The sequence below is a fragment of the Falco cherrug genome, chromosome 3 (assembly GCF_023634085.1).
Source record: "Falco cherrug isolate bFalChe1 chromosome 3, bFalChe1.pri, whole genome shotgun sequence".
NCBI classification, from domain to species: domain Eukaryota; kingdom Metazoa; phylum Chordata; class Aves; order Falconiformes; family Falconidae; genus Falco; species Falco cherrug.
The window spans coordinates 93,866,778-93,886,733 of NC_073699.1; the positions used below are offsets into that span (position 1 = coordinate 93,866,778).

At 41.9% G+C, this 19,956-nt stretch overlaps 1 protein-coding gene across 1 annotated transcript; it reads right to left on the bottom strand.

Annotated features, from left to right (window-relative positions):
* Positions 1-3,922: 3,922 nt before the first annotated feature.
* On the bottom strand, positions 3,923-18,022 carry RPP40 (ribonuclease P/MRP subunit p40). The gene is made up of 8 exons (XM_055705633.1): positions 17,795-18,022; positions 16,045-16,189; positions 14,736-14,804; positions 13,283-13,378; positions 11,991-12,119; positions 7,827-8,025; positions 6,772-6,906; positions 3,923-5,427 (listed from the first exon to the last, which is right to left on the bottom strand). The coding sequence occupies exons 1-8, from the start codon at positions 17,921-17,923 to the stop codon at positions 5,229-5,231; spliced, it is 1,101 nt and encodes a 366-aa protein (XP_055561608.1). The 5' UTR covers positions 17,924-18,022; the 3' UTR covers positions 3,923-5,228.
* Positions 18,023-19,956: the final 1,934 nt, after the last annotated feature.

Below are 19,956 nucleotides of genomic sequence, written 5' to 3' on the forward strand. Positions count from 1 at the left end.
AGGCATACTCGATCTGGTAGCACTGAAGAAAGGTACAAACTTCAACAGTAACAAAGATTAGAAATACTCGCCTTCGTGATAAATCAGTAAACACACTATTTTTCACCTGCAATCACATAATTAAACAGCCCCTTTGCATTCTCTGCAACCCTACTGGCATACAACGCAGAAAGGCTGTTGGTATCTAGCAAACCAAGACATCTGGCTTAGACATTAACAACAATAATCTCAAGTTATCTATATTTTACGGGGGGGGGGGGGGGGGCGCAGAACAGCATATACCACTGCTTAAGATATTCTTCAATTACCCAAGTAAACCACATCCATATTCTAATAACTCAAGCCCACTGAATTGTTCTAATAAAGCCAGCTAAAAAAAACTTGGCACGGCCAAGGCACCCTGCACCTTGCTCTCTGGAAAGCTGAAAACTGCCCAAGCAACTTCAGCTCCTCCTTTTTGCTCCTGTGTATGGCTGCATTAAAACAAGTATTTTTTAAGCAGTGCTGGAAGCTACTTCCGAAGATGAAACAGAGGCCACTCATTTATGAAGAGCTGCCTTAGTTTGCAGCAGATATTTCTGAAATTCTTGTAACTATTCAGAAGGTGGTTATTTAATAGCCCACTAATTTAGTCTCCAGTTCTGCTCTTTAAGCTCTACTCTGTGAATAAAAATGATTAAGAAAAACAGTTCAAGCATGTTTCAGTACTGCTACCACATACAGAAATATTAAAGCCAGAGTCAATTGCATGCATTAATCTTTAATTAACAGCATCAGAGGAACTGTAATCTAGTAGCTAGAGTACTGGACTAGCTACAAAAATCCTTCATTCTAATCCCAGATTTGTTTCCCAAATCCCAGATTTGTTTCCCAAATCCCACTGATTTGCTATGTGCCTCCCATGAGAGGCGGAAAAGAAATACCCCTCGTTTTCCCTTTCACTTTTTGCCTGCCTTCCCATTTATTTTTGCAGTAGATGTAGTAGGGGTGCTTTCTACATGTGCAAAACTCCACGCTGGCTCTGCAGGGGTGAGCAGCCGAACTGCTATTTGCAATTAACAGCAATATCAACATCATCCAACCCATCTCAAGACGGTTTTAAATCTTTGGTGTTTCTATAACACCCTCAGAAACCTTACAGATTAACCAAAAAGATGAAGCCTGTAGCAACAGATAATAAAAGCACACAAACTACTTCCAACAAAAACATTATAGCCCATCTTTGAGCAATCTCACTCCCCCGATTGCTATGCAAACCTCAGGCTGATGACATACGAACCTGTTTTCTTGCTGGCTTTTTTCCAGACATCCAACTTTACATCTTGGCTAGCCTCTCCAAAATGGATATTCCCCAGTAAACGACAGCATGATGCAGCCAAATCTAAGCTTATGCTTCTCCTTCTCTTAAGCCCTGTCACCTCCCTTTGAAGCAGCCCTCATCGCTCTCTCCTGCGTTCCCCAGATCTAAGGCATGCCAAATCTTGCTGCTTTCCCTCTGCAGCCACGGCATCTCTAGAATCTGATGGTGCAAGCTCTTTTTCTTATCTCTAACCTTCTGAGTCCCCCCATGCTAATATTCCCTTCCTCACACAAAACACGATCACCACCACTAGGCTTCCATTCTTGCCATTACGGGATACATACCTTTATTTCTGCAGACGGGTTCCTGACTCACTCACTCAGCATTTGCAAACCGAAAAAGACAAATACATTCTATTTAAAAGTGATTTTGCATAACACACGCTATCCAACTGCCTCAACTTTTATCTCCCCTTTGTCAACATGAAAGTTTGTTCTCTATTTGTTCCACACCCACCCATTTCTGAATACACATAACCACTTACTCAAACATGTGGCTGGAAAAGCATGCCATCTCTGTGGCCCATTCCCAGTAACCTCTCAACAAAATCCCCTCTCCTTCCACCAACAGAGGCAGGAATGCACAACTCTGTAGAAGGGCTGAGGTTAAAGCAGAGCAGTTCCCTAGCTCTCAAGGAGCATCTTATCAGCGTCTGCATACCAGGACAACAAAAGCCTCTACTCCTCATGCAACCAGCTTGCCCCAGGCTTGTCTCTGCATTCAGATACTTGGCTCTCCTTCCCCATGCTAGATAAAACACTCCCCAAAGGCAAAACTTCTTAGTAAGCACTCAACCCTTTGATCTCAGAAGCAGCTGGTGCACAGCTGCTCCCCATTACTTTTGCAGCTCTCAGGAACCTTTTGCATTTTCCTGTCCTCCCTCACAGGCCGGCACAAAGGGCAAGAACACCACCAGCAGTAATCTTTCATTCTCAGGCAAAAACTTTTTATCTCCAGCTCATGTGCCTTGCCCAAGTCTTCCTTGAATTATTGCTCACCTGGCCCTGGCCCAGATCTTTCCTCCTAACCCGTTCCCCAAGCATGTGAGCAATGCCTTCCTGCTCCTTTTCTCAGCACACTTGCCCGGGAGCCTCCTGGGGAGGGACAACGCTCTGTCTGCCCTGAAAGGTGGTAGGGAACAGGCTGCTGTCCCTCCTCCCCAGCAAAAGTCCTCCCTCGGGTCACAGCTGTTTGCAGGTGGTAAGAAAGAAGCCAACTGCACCCCATAGTTTCTTTTCTGGGCAACTAGAAAGCTCAGCAAGCACAGGAAAGCCTCCTAAAAGGCAGGCAAAGCACCGAGCTGCCTAGGAAGGCACGGATCTGGCGAATGCAGCATCATCTCACGCAGCCCAAGAGCAGACCAACTGCAGTGATTATCAACAGCACGAGGCTTTCAATGCTACTTTGTACAGGTTTAAAGAAAACAGATGAAAGCTAGAAAGGTGCTCAGCGCCTCAAGTTACAGGATTCAGAGACGGTATTTTAATCCCTTCCTTAGCTGGAAAAGCCATTTGAAACAACCGCTAGAAAACAACGGGACTGTAGGAAGCAGCACGGCCAAATGACCCTGCCTACAGCTCTGAGCTTTGAGAAATGTTTGTCTGTTATGTAGACAGGAGCCAAAGGGAACTGTTGACCAATGTGATGAGATTTCCCTAGATATCCATAAAAGATTAACCTTAATACTCACATACCGAGGAGAGCTGATAGAGCTGAAATGCCTGCTTCTCAGCTTGCCTTCCAGAACCGTCTCAGCGAGGCTGTCGCTGTGTCCCACCAGCATGGCTGCAGCAGCTACTTCACCAACGACCCCCCAGTGCTCCGCAACCAGGTGTCAAATAGAAAAATCACTTCAGCTGGTCCTATTGCTGCCATTTCGGAGCCAAGGCCAACAGCTGCTGCACTCCTGCTGCTGGGGCTATTATGAAGTATATGCATAAGACTTCCACTCCTTTCTCTCATTTAGTAAGGGAAACAAACCCACCAATACAAGATTTTCACTTCTGCATGGCATTCCCCCCACATCCCAAGCAGTACATACTACACTCGTTTGCATCCCGGTATACACATTGTCAGGGAAAAGGTTTTACCAGAATCTGACAAAGAAAAGCACATTCACTGGAGCAGCTACAGACTTCATTCAACTCTTCACAGATTTAAGACTTTTAACTTTGTATTAGAACTTTTGCTGCAAGTCTAACTCCTAGGAAAGCCCAAGCTTTTAAGAAACTTTCTGATCAAGAGGAAGAAAGAAGACACTTCTGGTTACTAGTCTCTTTTGTGAAAGTTGACACATGGCATAATCCCTCAACAGACACTTTCAAAAGTGGACTTTAGCCAACAACTGAAACCATTTGTTTCTGAGGCATAGTAATGAAACATAATGTTTGAGGCAGCCACGCAAAGTGTTTACTAGTGGAACGTTAAGCCAAGAACTTTCCCAGATTTGTCCATTTGGTTTGTGATTGAGTCTATGTCTGTACATGTGACAAGGTGGCAGCTCTGCTCCTGGTAACCTACCAGAAACATATTACAGCAGGAGAATTTTGAAAGACAACACCATGATTTAGAAAACTGTTTACTCATTTGTCAGAGTTGTGTTTATGAAACGTGTAACAAAACTTGTGCAAAAGGGGTTGTTTAGCAGAGGGATGTGACAAACAAATACCATCCAGTAAATCAACCAGGATGGCTCTCCTCACTGAAGAGCGCCAATAAACAGACAACAAAAAGAAAGCTCAACTGCTTTTCATGGTCCTTCTTCTTCTGCATGATTGTGGCACTCACCCCGATGCAAGATCTTGATGTTTCGGCTACAGCTATGCGCTAAATTCCACTACCAATCTCTCACCCCATCAAGTGAACAACTTCCAGTTAAGCGCTGCACTGGTACTTTAATGATACACACCTGCTCCATGAAACAAAAACCAAATAACCTCCACCCAACCCTCCCCAAACCATCATCCAACCCTTCATGGATTTCAACAGGAGTAAACCTGGATTCTTTATAGCTGCCTATGCTCCCAGCATTATTGCTAACAAAACCAGTTTAACTTAATCTGCATTGGCCATAGCATTCTTCCCAAAAATGCATCTGCAATAATGTGACGGTGAAATCTTGGCTCTGTGAGTTGTCCTGTAAGCAAGAACAAGCTACTTCTAAAAGTAGACATTTGGTGGGGGTGGGGGTGTGAGTGTGAGTGTGAGTAGGTCAATTAAGAAAGCAAGTAGCAGCCTTTTGCACCACTGATATAAATTAACTTCTTTGATAACCAACTGTGATCTGTAAAATCCAAAAAGTGGGTCAGCAAGCCTTTACTTTTTCCATGTTTAATGGGTGCTCCTCCCGCTGTCACATACCTCCTTCTCACCTTTTTTCTCCTCCCCCCCTACAAATTCTGGAGAACACCTTTTTTTATTTGACTACATGCAGGCTGAAATGTCTTAAACATGAATGTGAAGGTTTTACAGATCTTTAATGTAAAGAAAGAAAACACTAAATCCCAACATGAGCTTGCCTCCCCAGTATTTTAGCTAGCTATCTGTAAAACTAGGTTTCAAATTCCAAAATTACTTTTGGATAAAAGGAAAGCACCTACAGTCAATTCCTGAGACCTTAAACTCTCAAAACCACATTTAAAAGCTAGAATTGTCAAGTCTTTCAGAAGGCACTGTATGACAGTGAAGTAACAAAAATCCATTCCTTCCATTGTAGGTCATTGTTTAAGGGCTATAAATTATGGGGAAAAAATATACAGCCTCTTAGTACATAACTTTTTACCCAATTACTTTTATAAAAAAACCTATCTTATTAGGTTTCTATAGTGTAACATGGGATTATTAGAAAACTTCTTCTGTAGCCATAGATTTATGGAGGACAATCATCATTAGTTCCTACAGCCATCTGAAGCCAGTAGTCCAGATTTCTAAAAATGACGAAGTTATACAAGTTCTCTCCTCCCTTGTGGAAACCATGTTCACTTTCTCTCCAGGAAACAGGGCTGTCTGCAAAACCATGCACAGTTAAGGTCAGCCAGTATGCCAGTTTTGGTTCACCAAAATAGCAACTGCAAGGAAGAAGACAAGGTAATCAATAATTATAATGGAATAGACAGCATGTTAAATAAATAAATAAAAAAATCAAAACCAGGCACTTTAGTGAAAATTTGTAATTAACAGTTAAACCACCCTGCTTTAGTACATAATAAAAATTTTCAAAAGAAAATATTCTGTCAGAAGACATTAGGAAATGAAAGAAGATTGACTCTTGATTATTCCCACCAAATTCAGAAATAGCAAACCTGCAATTACAGCAATTAGAAAAAGTCCTAAGTTGTAAAGTGGATGTTCTGAATTTCCTACAGCATGCATTGCCTTTCAAAAAAATAGAACATTTACCAAGAACATTTGCTATCAGGGCCAAAAAAAGAGATCAGACAAAGAAACACAGTCAGGCTATGCTTGACACAAATACTTTTACCACCAGAAAGGAAAAGGATCACAAATAATCAAAGCCAGACATTACCCACTGCTCTTAAGTAGAGAATAAAACTTGTGTTCCAGCCCTAGCCTAGGGAGGCTTTCTGCATGAGACCTGAAAATTGCTCAAAGAGTAATGAACATATTTCAGATAAAGCAGCAGCGACATTGTCATGAGTGGGTGCTACAATCATTAGCCACCAGGCACTGCAAGCACTGTCTCAGACATGAAGCAAGGAGCTTCCAGAACCTGCTGTCAGTAGCACCAATACATAAATACAGGCAGGTACCACATTGATCCATGATACACTAGTATCATGTAGTTTGGCATTGAATTAGAACTACAGCTACCCCCTTCATCACTATCCAGTGTTACAATACTTGATTCAAAAAACTCAATATAAGTTAATTTATTGTAATGCCATAACAACTTTGAAGTACCTTTGACACCGTTTCTGGTATCAAAAAGGTATTTCAATCATATTTTCCATCACTCGTTAAAAATCAGACATACTTGACAGCATCTGAATTTCATAGATGGGAGAATCTGAAAAGATGCCAGAGCTCAGCAGAGCCCCTGTTCCTTAGAAATTAAGATAAAAAGCAAAAAGTAATTACTCGAATAAAGGACAGGCATTTTCAAATTTGAAGTATCCAGAATTCTGTATTGTTGATGTGGGTTTTGTTTTTTTTTTTTTTAGTTTTTTTGTTTGGTTGTTTTTTTGTTTTTGTTTTTGTTTTTGGTTTTTTTTTTTTACATACCAATGTTAAGCTTCCAGTTCATTTCCTAATTTAAACAATTCTTCATTTTGTGTGTTTTGCTATTTGCCTCCTACAGCACTACTGAAAAGAAGTATCTAAAAGTGATTTCTAAAACTGAAGTGTTATAGAGTATGGGTGTACATTAGTAATGTACTCCTGTCAGTCCTTACCACAGCTGCTCCAATAACTGAATTATCTTCTCAGGAATTATAAAGCCTGTGATTGTGCACAGAAAAGCTTTTTCCACCATTACATTGGGCTGAGGACAGCAATAGGTTGATAAGAAGCTAGATGATGTGTTGTCCCTGGAAAAACCCAAAAAACAATTAAAATATACTTTAAGTCTTCTACAGGAAATCTTAGTTATCAAAACTTGTACCAAAGAAGTAGTATCTACGTATATCATCCAATACCAAAGCAACCAATGGCCAAGCAATTAATACACAAGATGTCACCACGGTGCTGTGGGTTAACCCTGCTAACCACCTAAACACCACACAGCTGCTCACTCACTCCCCCTAATGTGATGGGGGAGAGAATCAGAAGGGTAAAAGTGAGAAAATGCATGGGTTGAGATAAAGGCCATTTAATAAGTAAAGCAAAAGGTGCATATGAAAGCAAAGCAAGCTAAGTAATTAATTCACTGCTTCCCATCAACAGGCAGATGTTTAGCCATCTCCAGGAAAGCAGAGCTTCATCATGTCTAACTGTGACTTGAAGAGACAAATGCTGTAACTCTGAACATTTCATACCCTTCCTTTCCTCAGCTCTTACTGCTGAGCACGTGAGCACGCAGTGTGCGATACCCCTCTGGTCAGCTGGGGTGTGCTGGTGTGGCTGTGTTCCCTCCCAGCCTCTTGCTCACCCCCAGTCTACTTGCTGGCAGGGCAGTATGAGAAACAGAAAAGGCCTTCGCACTGTGTAAGCACTGCTCAGCGAGAGCTACAACATCCCTGTTATCAACACTGCTTTGGTCACAAATTCAAAACACAGCACCACACCAACCTTTACAAAGAAACTTAATTCTGTCTCAACCTAACCAGTACATAAATCCTAAAACCACAGATAAATTATTCAAGACTTACAACAAATGCTTAAATGCGTAACAGACTTCCCACTTAAATAAGAATTAGGAAAAATATATTTCTGTAACTGTTCCTTAAAACTAATTGTGGCTTTCCGTACTTAAAAGGTATTTAAAGATCAAACAAATTAAAATACTTACAAGCTAACTTGATTCCAGACAGCGCCCAGCCATTCAAACAGTTCCTCTGTACTGCAGGACTCATCTGGCTTTCCCTGTAGTTCATTACTTTGTAACACCGGACACTGCAAGTCCCTTAACGTGCTGAATGTTATTTTTGGCTTCAGGGCCTGTATTTGGTTTTTTGAAAAGTATGACATCAACGTTGATCCCTCTGCACCTTAAAAACACAACATCACAAACATGTTATGAAACTACTAAACAAAAGGAACACTGAATACATGAAACCTTTGTATATGTACACAAGAAAATGCAGTGTGTAAAACTGCTTACATGGTGTTATCTTTGGCAGAAGCCATAGAACCTTCAGCTTATCTTCTTGGAAATAAAAATTAGTACAAGATCCAGCAATGCAGTATAGCTCAGTAAATTTACTATTTAACTAGCAAGGACAGATCTGTCGATAGAAAATTCACGCAGAATTAACTGGGCAAGTAATAAAACGAACCCATTAGAGTAATTCAGAGTGTTCCTGAAAAGGAGCATATTACAGGCAACAGGAACACGTTAACTGCTCCCCAAGACAAAATAGTCTGCAAATGCATTCATGCTGCAAGTATAGCCGTGCCTATACACATAAGGCCAGAGAACATTTTGCCTTACTAGTGCCCATACATACATTCCCTTCGTGCTCACGCACAGGTACTTGCTGCTGTAGAAAGGCAATGCACGCCTTACACCATTAGGTCATCTCTAGCCCAGCATCTCCAGAACTCCTCAGGCATCGCAATTTGAGAGGTAGACGTACACAAGGACAACGCATCTCTAAGATCAGGAGAGGGAACTAAGCTCACACGAATTCAGACAGTATTCCCTAGGCTCAGTGTCTAGAGGGATCTCTGAATCACTAGTTCACTAACAACTGCCTCCTAGAGACAGCATGGCTTCTAGAATCACAAACAACTCCAACAGAATAAATTCCTGCAGATCTCAGGAATACTTTGCAAAAAGCTATAGTGTCATTTAAACTCTTCTGGAACATGGCTTCATAACTGCAGAAAGTTTTCCATTTCATTGTCCTAAAAGGAACTCAAGTCCTCTATCCAGCATGTCAGGTTAGCGGATCTCTTGGCTCTCTCAACTGAGGACAAGAACGCGTAAGAAACCTTCTGAGAGGTTTTATCCCATTGCTAAAGGCCACGTATGTGACTTCCTAGCTGTGAAGGCAAAATTCTTGATTTACAATAAATTGAGAAATCACCTTCAGTAAGATACAGTTGGAAGGTCATCTAGTCATCAAGACTAGAGACACTCCTATTCATCTGGCTAAGGAGTCTGCCATCCCAGGACACTGTATTTCCCTGAACAGTGGAAAAGCGAGCAGGTTGGAGAACAGACTTATCAATGATGTCAACATGAATTCTAGGATAGTCTGGTGGACAAGGATTGAAGAGAGGAAGAAGGGGAGAGGGTAAAGAAACTAAACCACATTGTTCGATGTACCTTGATGGACTTGTGGGAAAGGCCACGTTTCTCCAACTCTAGTATGTGATCCAAAACAGCAGGTAAAATTCTAAAAACCTAACCTAGACTAAAAACCTAACCAAAGCAAGCATACTGCTAACTGAGAGATACTAACCAACTTCCTTTTTGAAGCAGTAAGATAATTGACATGGAATGAATTCTCCTAAATCTGCAATTCCAGATAACGTAATTCTGTTTTCATAAAGTAACCATGGGTCTCTAGGAGACCAAGAAGTAATACCTTGTTCATGAGAAGTCTGAAGTCCAGAACAGCATTTAAATACTGCAGAAAAGGCACGTATGAAGAGAAGAAATTAAAAAATAGGATACAGTTCACTGCAGAATTCGATTTCCAAAACTTACTATCAAAAATTATGGACTGCCTAAACTCCATCACCCATATTTATCTCATCAATGATAATCACTTGGGGGAGTAGAAAAAGGAGGGCTAACCTGATCCTTTTCAGTCACCCCTTCAGAGGAAGCTGCCTAAGTACCGAAGAGCACAGTGACAAAGACAGGCAGCCACTGAATTCTTGTTAATTTAATATTTCTATATAGACATATTTAAGTCTGAATTCTGCTAGAATGATGATCTTCCTTCAGCCTGTACCTCCTATTGGCATTTGTCAGTCTAAGAGGTTCAAAGAGTGTATAATACTACCCTAGAATTCTTAGTCAAATATAAAAAAATTATACATTTTATATGGCTGCTGCATGTGGAAGCCTCAGCTATAGCTCTAACTTCAGCAAATCTCAAAGACTACAGTCAAGACTCCAACAGAACTATTCCTCTAGCTACAGCATAACTTTCCACATCAACAGCAGCCAGGCACACTGTCAAAGTTTCTTTGGAGTGAATTTCAGCCAAGAAACATTTAAAACTGTCGTAGAAATTACAGCAATAGAAACGAGAAGAAAATGTTGCTTTGCCTCTGTCACTGAAGACATGAGACACTCCATGCTCCCATTTTTTTGTTCTTCTTGGTGCCAGAACCATTAAGTGGGAAAAACAGGTATAAAACCAAAAAATCCTGCTTTTGGAGGGCAACGTGAATGTTTATAGTTTGCAGCAGTGCTAACCATAGCAAGAAACAGCAGTTCCTGGCAGGAAGGCTGCAAGCAAAATGTTCACGGAGGACTTGAATTCTCTCAACAAAATACAGCCCCCCTTCCCCTTCCAGCAGAATTCTACATGATGCCTCATGTCTATTAATAAAAATCTGTAAAAGTTTTATTTTTGTCAGTACTAAGGACGTGTCTTTTGTGTTATAAGCACAAGATTCCTGCACAGTAAGGCATTAAGATTTAACTCCATATTCAGGAAATGATTGACCTGACCCATTTTTTGGATATAAGAGAAAGTGAGGAAAAGGAATGCTATTCTTTCTGAATGCTGCTAACACTGGCAGCAACAAACATAAGAAACATACCGGCCCTAGAAGCATTTTGCACTCCACCCAGGGTCAATAAATCCAAGCGAGCTCAGCCTGAAGATCACCACCTTGGGGATTTATGTCACCATTTATGGTAGCAACAGCCTTCACTGTGACTCTTTCCCGAAGACTACAAGGATGGGAATTGCAAGCCTTTGAACAATTTATGTATGACAAACAAGGAAGGATCCTTGTCATATGATCAGTACTTCAAAAGGGGAGGGGAAACATGAAGGACTGAAGTGAAACATGGGATACTGCTAAAGAAGCTTGTAAGCAGCTTTATATCCTCAGATCAGTTAACTCCCTCTCAGACTTGAAGTGCCAGGAAACAGTAACAATGCAAAAAGCAGATGGGAAGGCATCCTCAGGGACCTCTCTAACATCCCCTTCACTAGCGTGGAGACTCAAAGCAGAATCACACTGAAAGCTACACAGCTATGATGAAGACAAACATTTTTTTGCAGTAGACTCCTGTAGGTTTTGTCACTTCTATGCAAATGCTCCATATCCCTAGATACAGCCTGTTCTGAGGTAACAGAAGCAACTGAGGACTTTGGAAAATGACCCTCAGAGGAAGAACAACACTTAATTCCCAGAAGAAAAACTACTGTAATTAGAAAACAGTAGATAACCAAAAGAAAGGTGATTTGAGACAATTTCTTGGAACAACAACCTCTTACTCTGCTCCAATCTCAAACAAGTGCTTGAGAATAAAACTGTAAAATAGCAAACTCTGTGTGTATGTGTAGATGGCCCGTGACAGAAATAGGGACTCTGTACATGTCCTGTAACTACTCATGAAATGGAAGTTCCCCATCTCAAGTCCTACACCAAATATGCAACTTACATGTATTAATAATAAATTCAAAAAATTTGTATTAATAATGGTTATATAGGTCAAAAAAAGAGGCAGCACTATCAAAAAGGCAAAGTTATGACAGAAAGTATGCGCAACATAGACAAGGAAAGGAAATAACTAATGTATCTCCCATGAATCGTTGTTGTGTTCCTGAACTGAAATGTTCTGCTGTGTAGGAAGTTACACAGACACTCCCCCAAAAAATAAACAAAGCAAACAAAAAATCCTACCCAAACACATTTTAATGTAACTCTTCCCTCCACTAAAAACACATTTGGACAATCACTAAGAAAGAACAGTAAACTAAAAATATTTAGACTTCATGTCAGTTACATTTTAGTTTTACATTTAGTTTTTTATTACCTATATTTGTATACCAAGCCAGTAGGAAGTCAAATTCTAAAGGTTTCTTTTCTTTCAAGGCCCAGAGCACTCTGTTATGTTTCTTGCTATCAGGGTGAAAGCCAGCATCAGTCAGGTCAATAGTTATAACTGCAAAAAGGTACAAAAGCCACCGTTACTCAATTGAAATAAACATTAAATTCATTAAGAACTAAAAGAACACAAAGAAACGAAAGAACATTAAGCTTCCTTTTCACATATACAGCGCCTTTACAAAATCTTTAATTATGCAAATATGGCTCCCCATTATGTAAATAAATATTCACCTCCTGCTGTCCTTATTTTGATATAATCTGGAACTAACTTCTAGTGCCTTTTGTAATGGCACTGCCAGAAGTCCCAAAACAGCACCTTAAAAATACCTTGGTAATTAGGCAAGTTATCAGCACCAACAAAGCTCAAATATCTAACATCAGAAGCAATGTATATAGCAATGACACTTTTTCAGCTGTTTTTTTCTAGATTAATCAGTCCCAGGCTGAAAGTTATATTTATTTTTCAGAAGGAAATTTCATGATACATTTTACTTGACAAACTGAATAGTAAAATAATGTCTCATTTTGCCAAAATTCTTATTATAGATAAGAAGTTTCCCCTTCTAAAGTTTTTATGTAACTACTTACCAACTACTGCAAGTTCTAATACACTTGACATGGCATGGTGTTCCAAGTTTTTTACTTACTTATCAAAAAAATGAACAAAAATCACACTCAGGATGTCTTGTCTGCAGCTATTAAAAAACCACAGCATTTTCCAAGTACTTGGTATATCAACATTACCATATTAAGTATTTCAAACATAATACAATTCTCCCTTTCAAGCAAGCAGCCTTGGGTGAGTCTCTTCACTGAATTTTTTTTTGTATAGTGTGCAAATTTCAACCTCTACCTTAATCAGTTTAGTATTTCCCGATTTAGATCGGAAGCCATAGATACTGTGCACAGTATACAAACATTCTTGAGTCCCACATCACGTCAGTATAAACAACACAATGAAATCCCGGAAGCTACAAATTTTACAGCATTGCCAAAAAAAAAAAAAAAAAATCAAACATTTGTTTCCTTAGAGCTACTTTACTACACTGTAAAAGTATTTTTTCTCTTCATGCTGTCCTTGTATCTGCATCTGGAAAAATACAACGTAGACAACACCCAGTTTTAAGGAAAGGGAAGTTTCAGCATTGCTGATTTAACATCCTAACAAGGCACTTCACAGACAGATCTGAAATAAGCATTGTTGTAAATAATACTTACTATATCTCATTACTTTTTTGCCAGAATACTGAGAAGGGCGACCTTGCAGTCCAAGTTCCTCATAAGTATCCTTATCCACCGACAGAATTAGTTTTCCTATAAACAAAACAAACTTTAATAAAAATTATTTTCTATCTAGTTGCCTTTGAAGTCTTCTGAGAACTGTACACTTCACATGATGTTAGTTTTGGATCAATGGTATTACTAATGTAATCCAGACTCCTTAGTTCCAGTTAAATGCATTACCCAATTAACCCTTTAAAAATGTTGTAACTCACTTTTTTTATCAGAGGTCTAATGAACTAGACAAGAGAAGTGTAATACTATTCCTGAGACAGTCATACCTTTTTTACTGCACTACCTCACTTCGCTGCCTCAATCTTTCACCTTGTCTCCCCCAGCACTTGCTCTGTCATTGGTTGACCACTACATTACAACACGGCCTGATTTAGTAAACATTCACACATGCACTGCTCAACTACACATACAAAAGCAGCTCCTCCAGCTCCAGTGGGACTACTCACATTGAGTAAACTACATTTATTAGTGATGAGCAGATATGCCCTGGGACTCCCATTCCATATCCATAAACCAAATCTGACATCTACCACTTGGTACAGAATTTCAGACAACAGCTCTCAACTGCAGTTTTTTGGTTCTAGCGTACAACAGTATAATATAGAATACAGACAAATAAGGCTGTTGCTGAAGATTTCAGATGGTGACATCACCAGGAACTGTAACGCTGTCTCTGCATTAATTGTGCATAGCTTGTAATCACTGTATCACAGAAACGCAGTCACTACCAAGTATCCATCTTGCTAGAACTGTGCCCTTACAGGCACCTGACATATTACAAAGTCTTAGGCTAAAGGTCTGCTAGACCAATTTGCGTTTCTATTGTATCTATCTACTGTTAGATGGAAATAAGATGACATATTTGAAGCACAAAACAGCGTTATTTCCTTTGCATATAAAATCCCACCTAAGATGAGCAGTGGTTTATGACGTTTTGTCATAAAACTGTGATGGAACTGAAATGGAATATTTTAATATAATTCTCAAAGAATAAACACCGATTATTTAAAAAGTGTTCCTAAGCAGTGCTGATAAAGACAGAATTTGTACCAAAAAAGAAAACTGAGACCAGCAGAAAATAAGAAGCTGGAATGCAATGTTTTCACAAAAATAATCCTCTGTAGCAATTCCAATTTCGTTTGAAGCACTGACAATCTGATACTATACATAAGTGAAGCTGATTTTTTTAGAAGAAATAAATCAACAGCATGAATGAAAAGACAAAACGAGTATTTTCCTAATTCAAACATATTTCTAATAAAGTTGGCAAGTTTAGTAAGCATTACATTTTCCAGTTTACGTCACTCCAAATGAACCCCCCCCCCCAGACCATAATCAATATGAATTACTAAAAACAAAAAAATCCCAAACATACCATTTGGTAGCAGAGCTGCAGTATTATCTTGATCAATTTTTGTGTTATAGCTAAGTGCGTAGCACGAACCTTTAACAGTAAAGCAGAAAACCGTAAGAATATACAGTCTCTAAAGACAGACATGACAATATGAAAGACTCACCTCAAGATAACCAAACATGCCAAATACCATGTGAATGACTCTAAACCCTTGTGTTTTCATCAACTACCTTTCTTCCATCTTCTCAAGCAAAGTAGCGTTTTGTTATTATTTTTATAAACCTCGGACTGGCACTATTTTAAAGGACCCATAATACAGATAACAATACATCCCAATATGAAAATGCTTTCTTTCCACCTGCAACTTTCTGCACTCAGCAAATGGAAAAAAACCTTTTTTTTTTTCCAGAAACAGATTTCTATTATCAGTTCACACAAAAACAAGGTGGAAGATGCTCACATTACTAAATATATTTTGTAGCATTATCTGCCACAGCCAATTTTGTTTTTTAAAACACAAGCATCAGATCCTGTAAACTCTTGTGTACAAATGTTGCTTCCATAAAACTACTGGCGTAAAAACACATGAATGAGACTGAGGGGAATAAGAAAAGAGTCCCACATTTAGCAAGTAATGGATCTCTTATCCTCCCGTTTCATCTACATGTTCTCTGGTGTCCTCTCTTTTCCTTTTAACACTTTTTTTTCTCCTGGCAATCATCTGAAGGGTACAACTAGTTAACATAAGCCAAACAAGTGGCTCCTGCTACATGAAAACAGCATGGTCCGAGCATGCAGCAGCAAGCTGGCTGGGCAGAGGCTGCATCCTTCTTTACATCCTCTTTGCTCTTACTGTGTAAGAATGAGCCATCACAGCTATACTAGCAAAAAACGAACAAAGAGCAAACGTATTTTTTCTCTTGCCTGCTATAGAACACAGCTAACACAACTCTGTGTTGAAATATGAAGGAATGAGAAAGGGAGAAGGGAGCTGATTTCTGCAGGAATCTGCACAATCATAAGGAGTAGAAGAAACAGATGTGAGGATACATGGAAGCCCTCTTGATAGCTGGCTTGCAGAATTAAGATGGAATAGGGAGAAATGAAGAGGGAACAATCAAAGAAGTTTTGGACCCAGTGGGTGTAAATAAATGCTGACACACCACAAAGCAGAAAAAAAGCAGATAAAGAAATTAATTCATAATTTTCTTTGTACTTTTCCTTCCCTTCCTTTAAAATATTTTCAAAATAAATAATAAATGGATGTTACTGTGTTATGAAAAAAAAATACACTATTATTGCATCTGTTATGTTCTGATTTCCACCTTACCTTTCTTCACAAAAGCATCAATGAATTCCTGAGCAACCAATTCATGAACCGGTAAACTCCTCACCAGGTAGTACTCTCCAACATCTGCAACAGTACTTTTCAGCACTTCAGGTAATATGCCACATTCAGGAATCAAAAACGACACCTGTCAGGAACATATTTGTAACGTAAATCATATTGTAAAATCTGTTCTGGAAGAAAAACAAGAAATACAGAAGAAAAATTCTACTTTTCAAATACATAAGTATATTACATCTAAATGAGATGAAGAAAAAAACAGTATCAGACTATCATCTTCAAGGTGTAACAATCTGCAGAAAGGTTCTTGGTACACTAAATAGATTATTTAGGTTTGAGTTTGGGTGGTTTTTTGCATGTTATGTTCTATACAATAGCATGAGGTGTTACACGAAGGCATGATTTCACATAACATGAATTCACTAAAGACCCTTGTTTCACGCCATTATAAATGTAGCTTGACGTCACACTGGAACATTTAGTTCAGCCCTTGCTGCAAGAAGCAGTTATAACTACAAATGTAGGCTAAGCATTTATGTAATCTGAGTAGGAAAGACCAAAGCAGAATTTAAACTAGTTTTTGAATCCGTGCGTTTTCCTCTGCAGAGTACTTCGGAGGTCAGACAACTGAACAGATCATCACAACAAAACTTGAAGATGGGCTTACAATTTTCAAAAAAAGCTGCAAGGCACACATTAAGGCTCCAACTTCTGTAGAAAGCTTCTAATTTAAGGCAGGAAACTGACTTTCAAGAGGGATGAGCACCTAGCTCTTCTTGCTAAGCTCAGTGTTCAGTCTTTTGGTCCAATTGCCTACCTTGAATTTCCTTTTTGTTTAAAGCCTTTCGTAGATCCCGAGAACTCTTTAAGTCCAGGAAACCAGGTAAAACAAGATTATTACATGGCCAAATACCAACCTTCCCAACAACCATGCCCATGCAGCCTAAAAGCCTGTCCCCCTGCTCCTTCTCCCTCCATCGCTCAAACAACTTTTCTCCAAAAGCTCTCAAGAGAACAGGTATGCATCTCCTTTTGCATGCACATGCAAGAGAGGTAACAACTGAGAGATGGGCTACCTGCCACACAAGTAACGTGTTTTCTGATTAGCTGGTAAAAAAAAAAAAATCACTCAGGGAACAGCAAGATGAGCTGACTGAAACCTGCAACAGTCAAAGCAAGCAGGGCGAGCTGGCAAAAGCGAACTTTGTAACGTTAACTTGTCCAAAGCGATGCAGGTGACGACGGCAAGACACGACACACTGGCAAGACACGACACACCAGCAGAAGCAGGGCCAGGATGTCAGAGGGCCTCCAGGGCCCGCCTGCAGCCAGGCTCCGGCTGAGCCCTCCTCCGCGTGGACAGCCCCCCAGCCCCTCACCGCTCCCCTGCCCCGCGCCCAGCCGCGCTGACAGGGCACTGGCACCTCCGCCACCCGGCCTTCCCTCCTCTCTTCAGCCCGCGCCCACACGGCCTCTGGCTCCTTGAGGCGCTGCCTGAGCCCACCGAGCTGATGTCCCTGCGTCCCCTGCGTGAGGCCCGCGGGCCCCCTCTGGCCGGGCCGGCGGAACCTTCCAGAACAGGGCCTGGCACGAGGCGCAGAACCAGCGAGGCGCCCCACCGCCGCCAGGGGAAGGCACCGCGCCCCCCGCCCGGGCCGGGGCTGCTCCTGTCTCGCCGGGGCTGCGGACACCGCCACCCCCCGCGCCCCCGGCCCCGCCCGCACTCACTCACGCGGCAGTTATAGGCGTGGTCCCGCACGTGCGCCGCGTGCCGCGAGCGCGCGTGCCGCGCGTGGCCCTTCTCACAGACCAGCAGGTGCCGCGGGGCCTGGCGCAGCCGCCGCAGCTGAGGCGCCGCCATCCCCCGCCGGCTGCGCTGGGCCGCGGGGAGCCGCACCCCCGGGGCACTCACCGGCCACCCGCCACCCGCCGCCGGGGCGGGAGGAGGGAGAGGGGCGGGCGGGAACTGCGCGATGAGGTCACTTCCGCCCGCTTCCGCAGCGCCGCCGCAGCCGCCGCGGCAGCGGGGCGGGGGCGGGGGCGGCCCGGCCGGGCTCTCCTCCCTTCTCCTCCCCCGGTGCGTGTTCCGGGTCCGGGGCAACCCACCCCCACCCCCCGCCCCCCCCCCTCCGGTTCTGGGGCGCAGAGCCGTGGTTCAGGGCGGTTAGGGCGTGTGCGTGGGCCGTGAGGCCTCTGCCGGCGGGAGCCGGGCCCCGCGGCATCGAGGGGGGGCGCTGTAGGCCCCGGGGCGCGTTTTCTGACAGGGAATGGGTTTAGGAGAGATGCACGCTCAGAGGGATAAACCGGGGAGGCGGTGTCTCGGTGTTGGGATGCCCTGGGGTGGCTGATGGCACTGGGCAGCCTTTCAAGAGCGACCCGCTTTCTGCTGCCCTGCAGCAAATACAAGCGATAACACAAACCCCCGGGGCCGCAGCGCTGTGTGCGGCCTGAGACCGGCCACTGCTAAAGCACTGTCCAGCTTCATCAGGGCAGCGTGAGCTCCCGCTGAAGATTTGTGGTCCATTAGATCTCTGAGGGCATTGGTAGTAATAGCTGCACTTTTACAAGATCACGGAAAAGATGCTGTGTCTGCTCTTACTCCAAATGGGACTACTCAGGTTGATGAGCATGGTGCGCAACAGCCATGGGACTGGGCCCTGCCTCCCATGTGTTATCTCACTGCTCGTTCTGGGCATTGTATATTTTACATAAAGCATGTAAAACAATTTCCTCTTTCCAGTATTTCTTTTCCCTGTCCCCTAGCTTCATAGCTCCTAATTTAGTTTAAAATTGTACCAAGCACCTTTCTTGGTATTTGCTGTTTCTGTACACTGTAAGGTGACTACAAGGCTGTATGTAACCTTAACTTAAAACACCACTTGGGGCTGTTCACCAAACGTCCGTCAACCAGGAAAACCAGATGCCTCGTTTTGATGCCAGTTTGACTACAGTAGTTCAGAGATCTCAAGCTTGCCCTAGGGATATCTTGACCTGCTCTTTCTAGATGAGAAGTTCAATGTTAATGCTCAGGGGTACATGACTTTGATTATCTATCTCCCTTAGGTGGCTGGGTGCCAAGAGGAAAAGCTTGTTCAGTATAGATTAGTACAGGAACTTCATTTAGTATAAAAAAGTAGAGGTTATGGTAAGGTCATTTGTTCAACAACTGCAATGTTACAGAAACATGAACCATCAACTTCCTATGATTTTCTCATTCACCACCTATGTATCTTGGTGGTTTGATGCTATAACTCAAGCAATCTTGTTTAATACCTGATCGGTTATTGGCTGTTAGGCTGAGATACATAGGTGGCAGATAGGTTTTCTACATCTGTATTTCCATTCTGGTAAATTTTTGTTACGGCTCCAGCACCACCCAGGCACTGCTTCTAGCACAAGCTGCACTTTTCTAGCGCTCTGTTTGGGTCTGCCTGTTGTTGCTGACTTAATAGCTATAAATAGCTAGCAGTGTAAAAAGGCTGGTCCTTACAAGGTCTGTGTTACAGAACTGTGCTTGCCTGATGGAAGGAGTGGTGCTATCAAGGCGTTAGTAAGTTCAGCACTTCTGTCTCATTAGGCTGATTCAGACCCATTTGTTTCAGGGGAGGTGCTTTCCCAGTGCTTGTTTACTGAAGTGACATCAAGTCACTTGCTGCTCTGAACTCAGTGGCTTGTATCCTCCAACATGTGAGACTGAGATGACGCTACACGTCATAATGTCACTGGCTCATTAACGATTGTGGAGGAGGGCTGAATTCTGCACTTATGTTGCCTGTGTAAATTGGATTAATTGGATTATTGTGCATCAAAAAAAGGCTGTTAGTTATCATCATACCTGCAAGCAGAAGCCTCTGTGTGCAGACGAGCATCAAACTGTGATGATGAGAAAGCCTG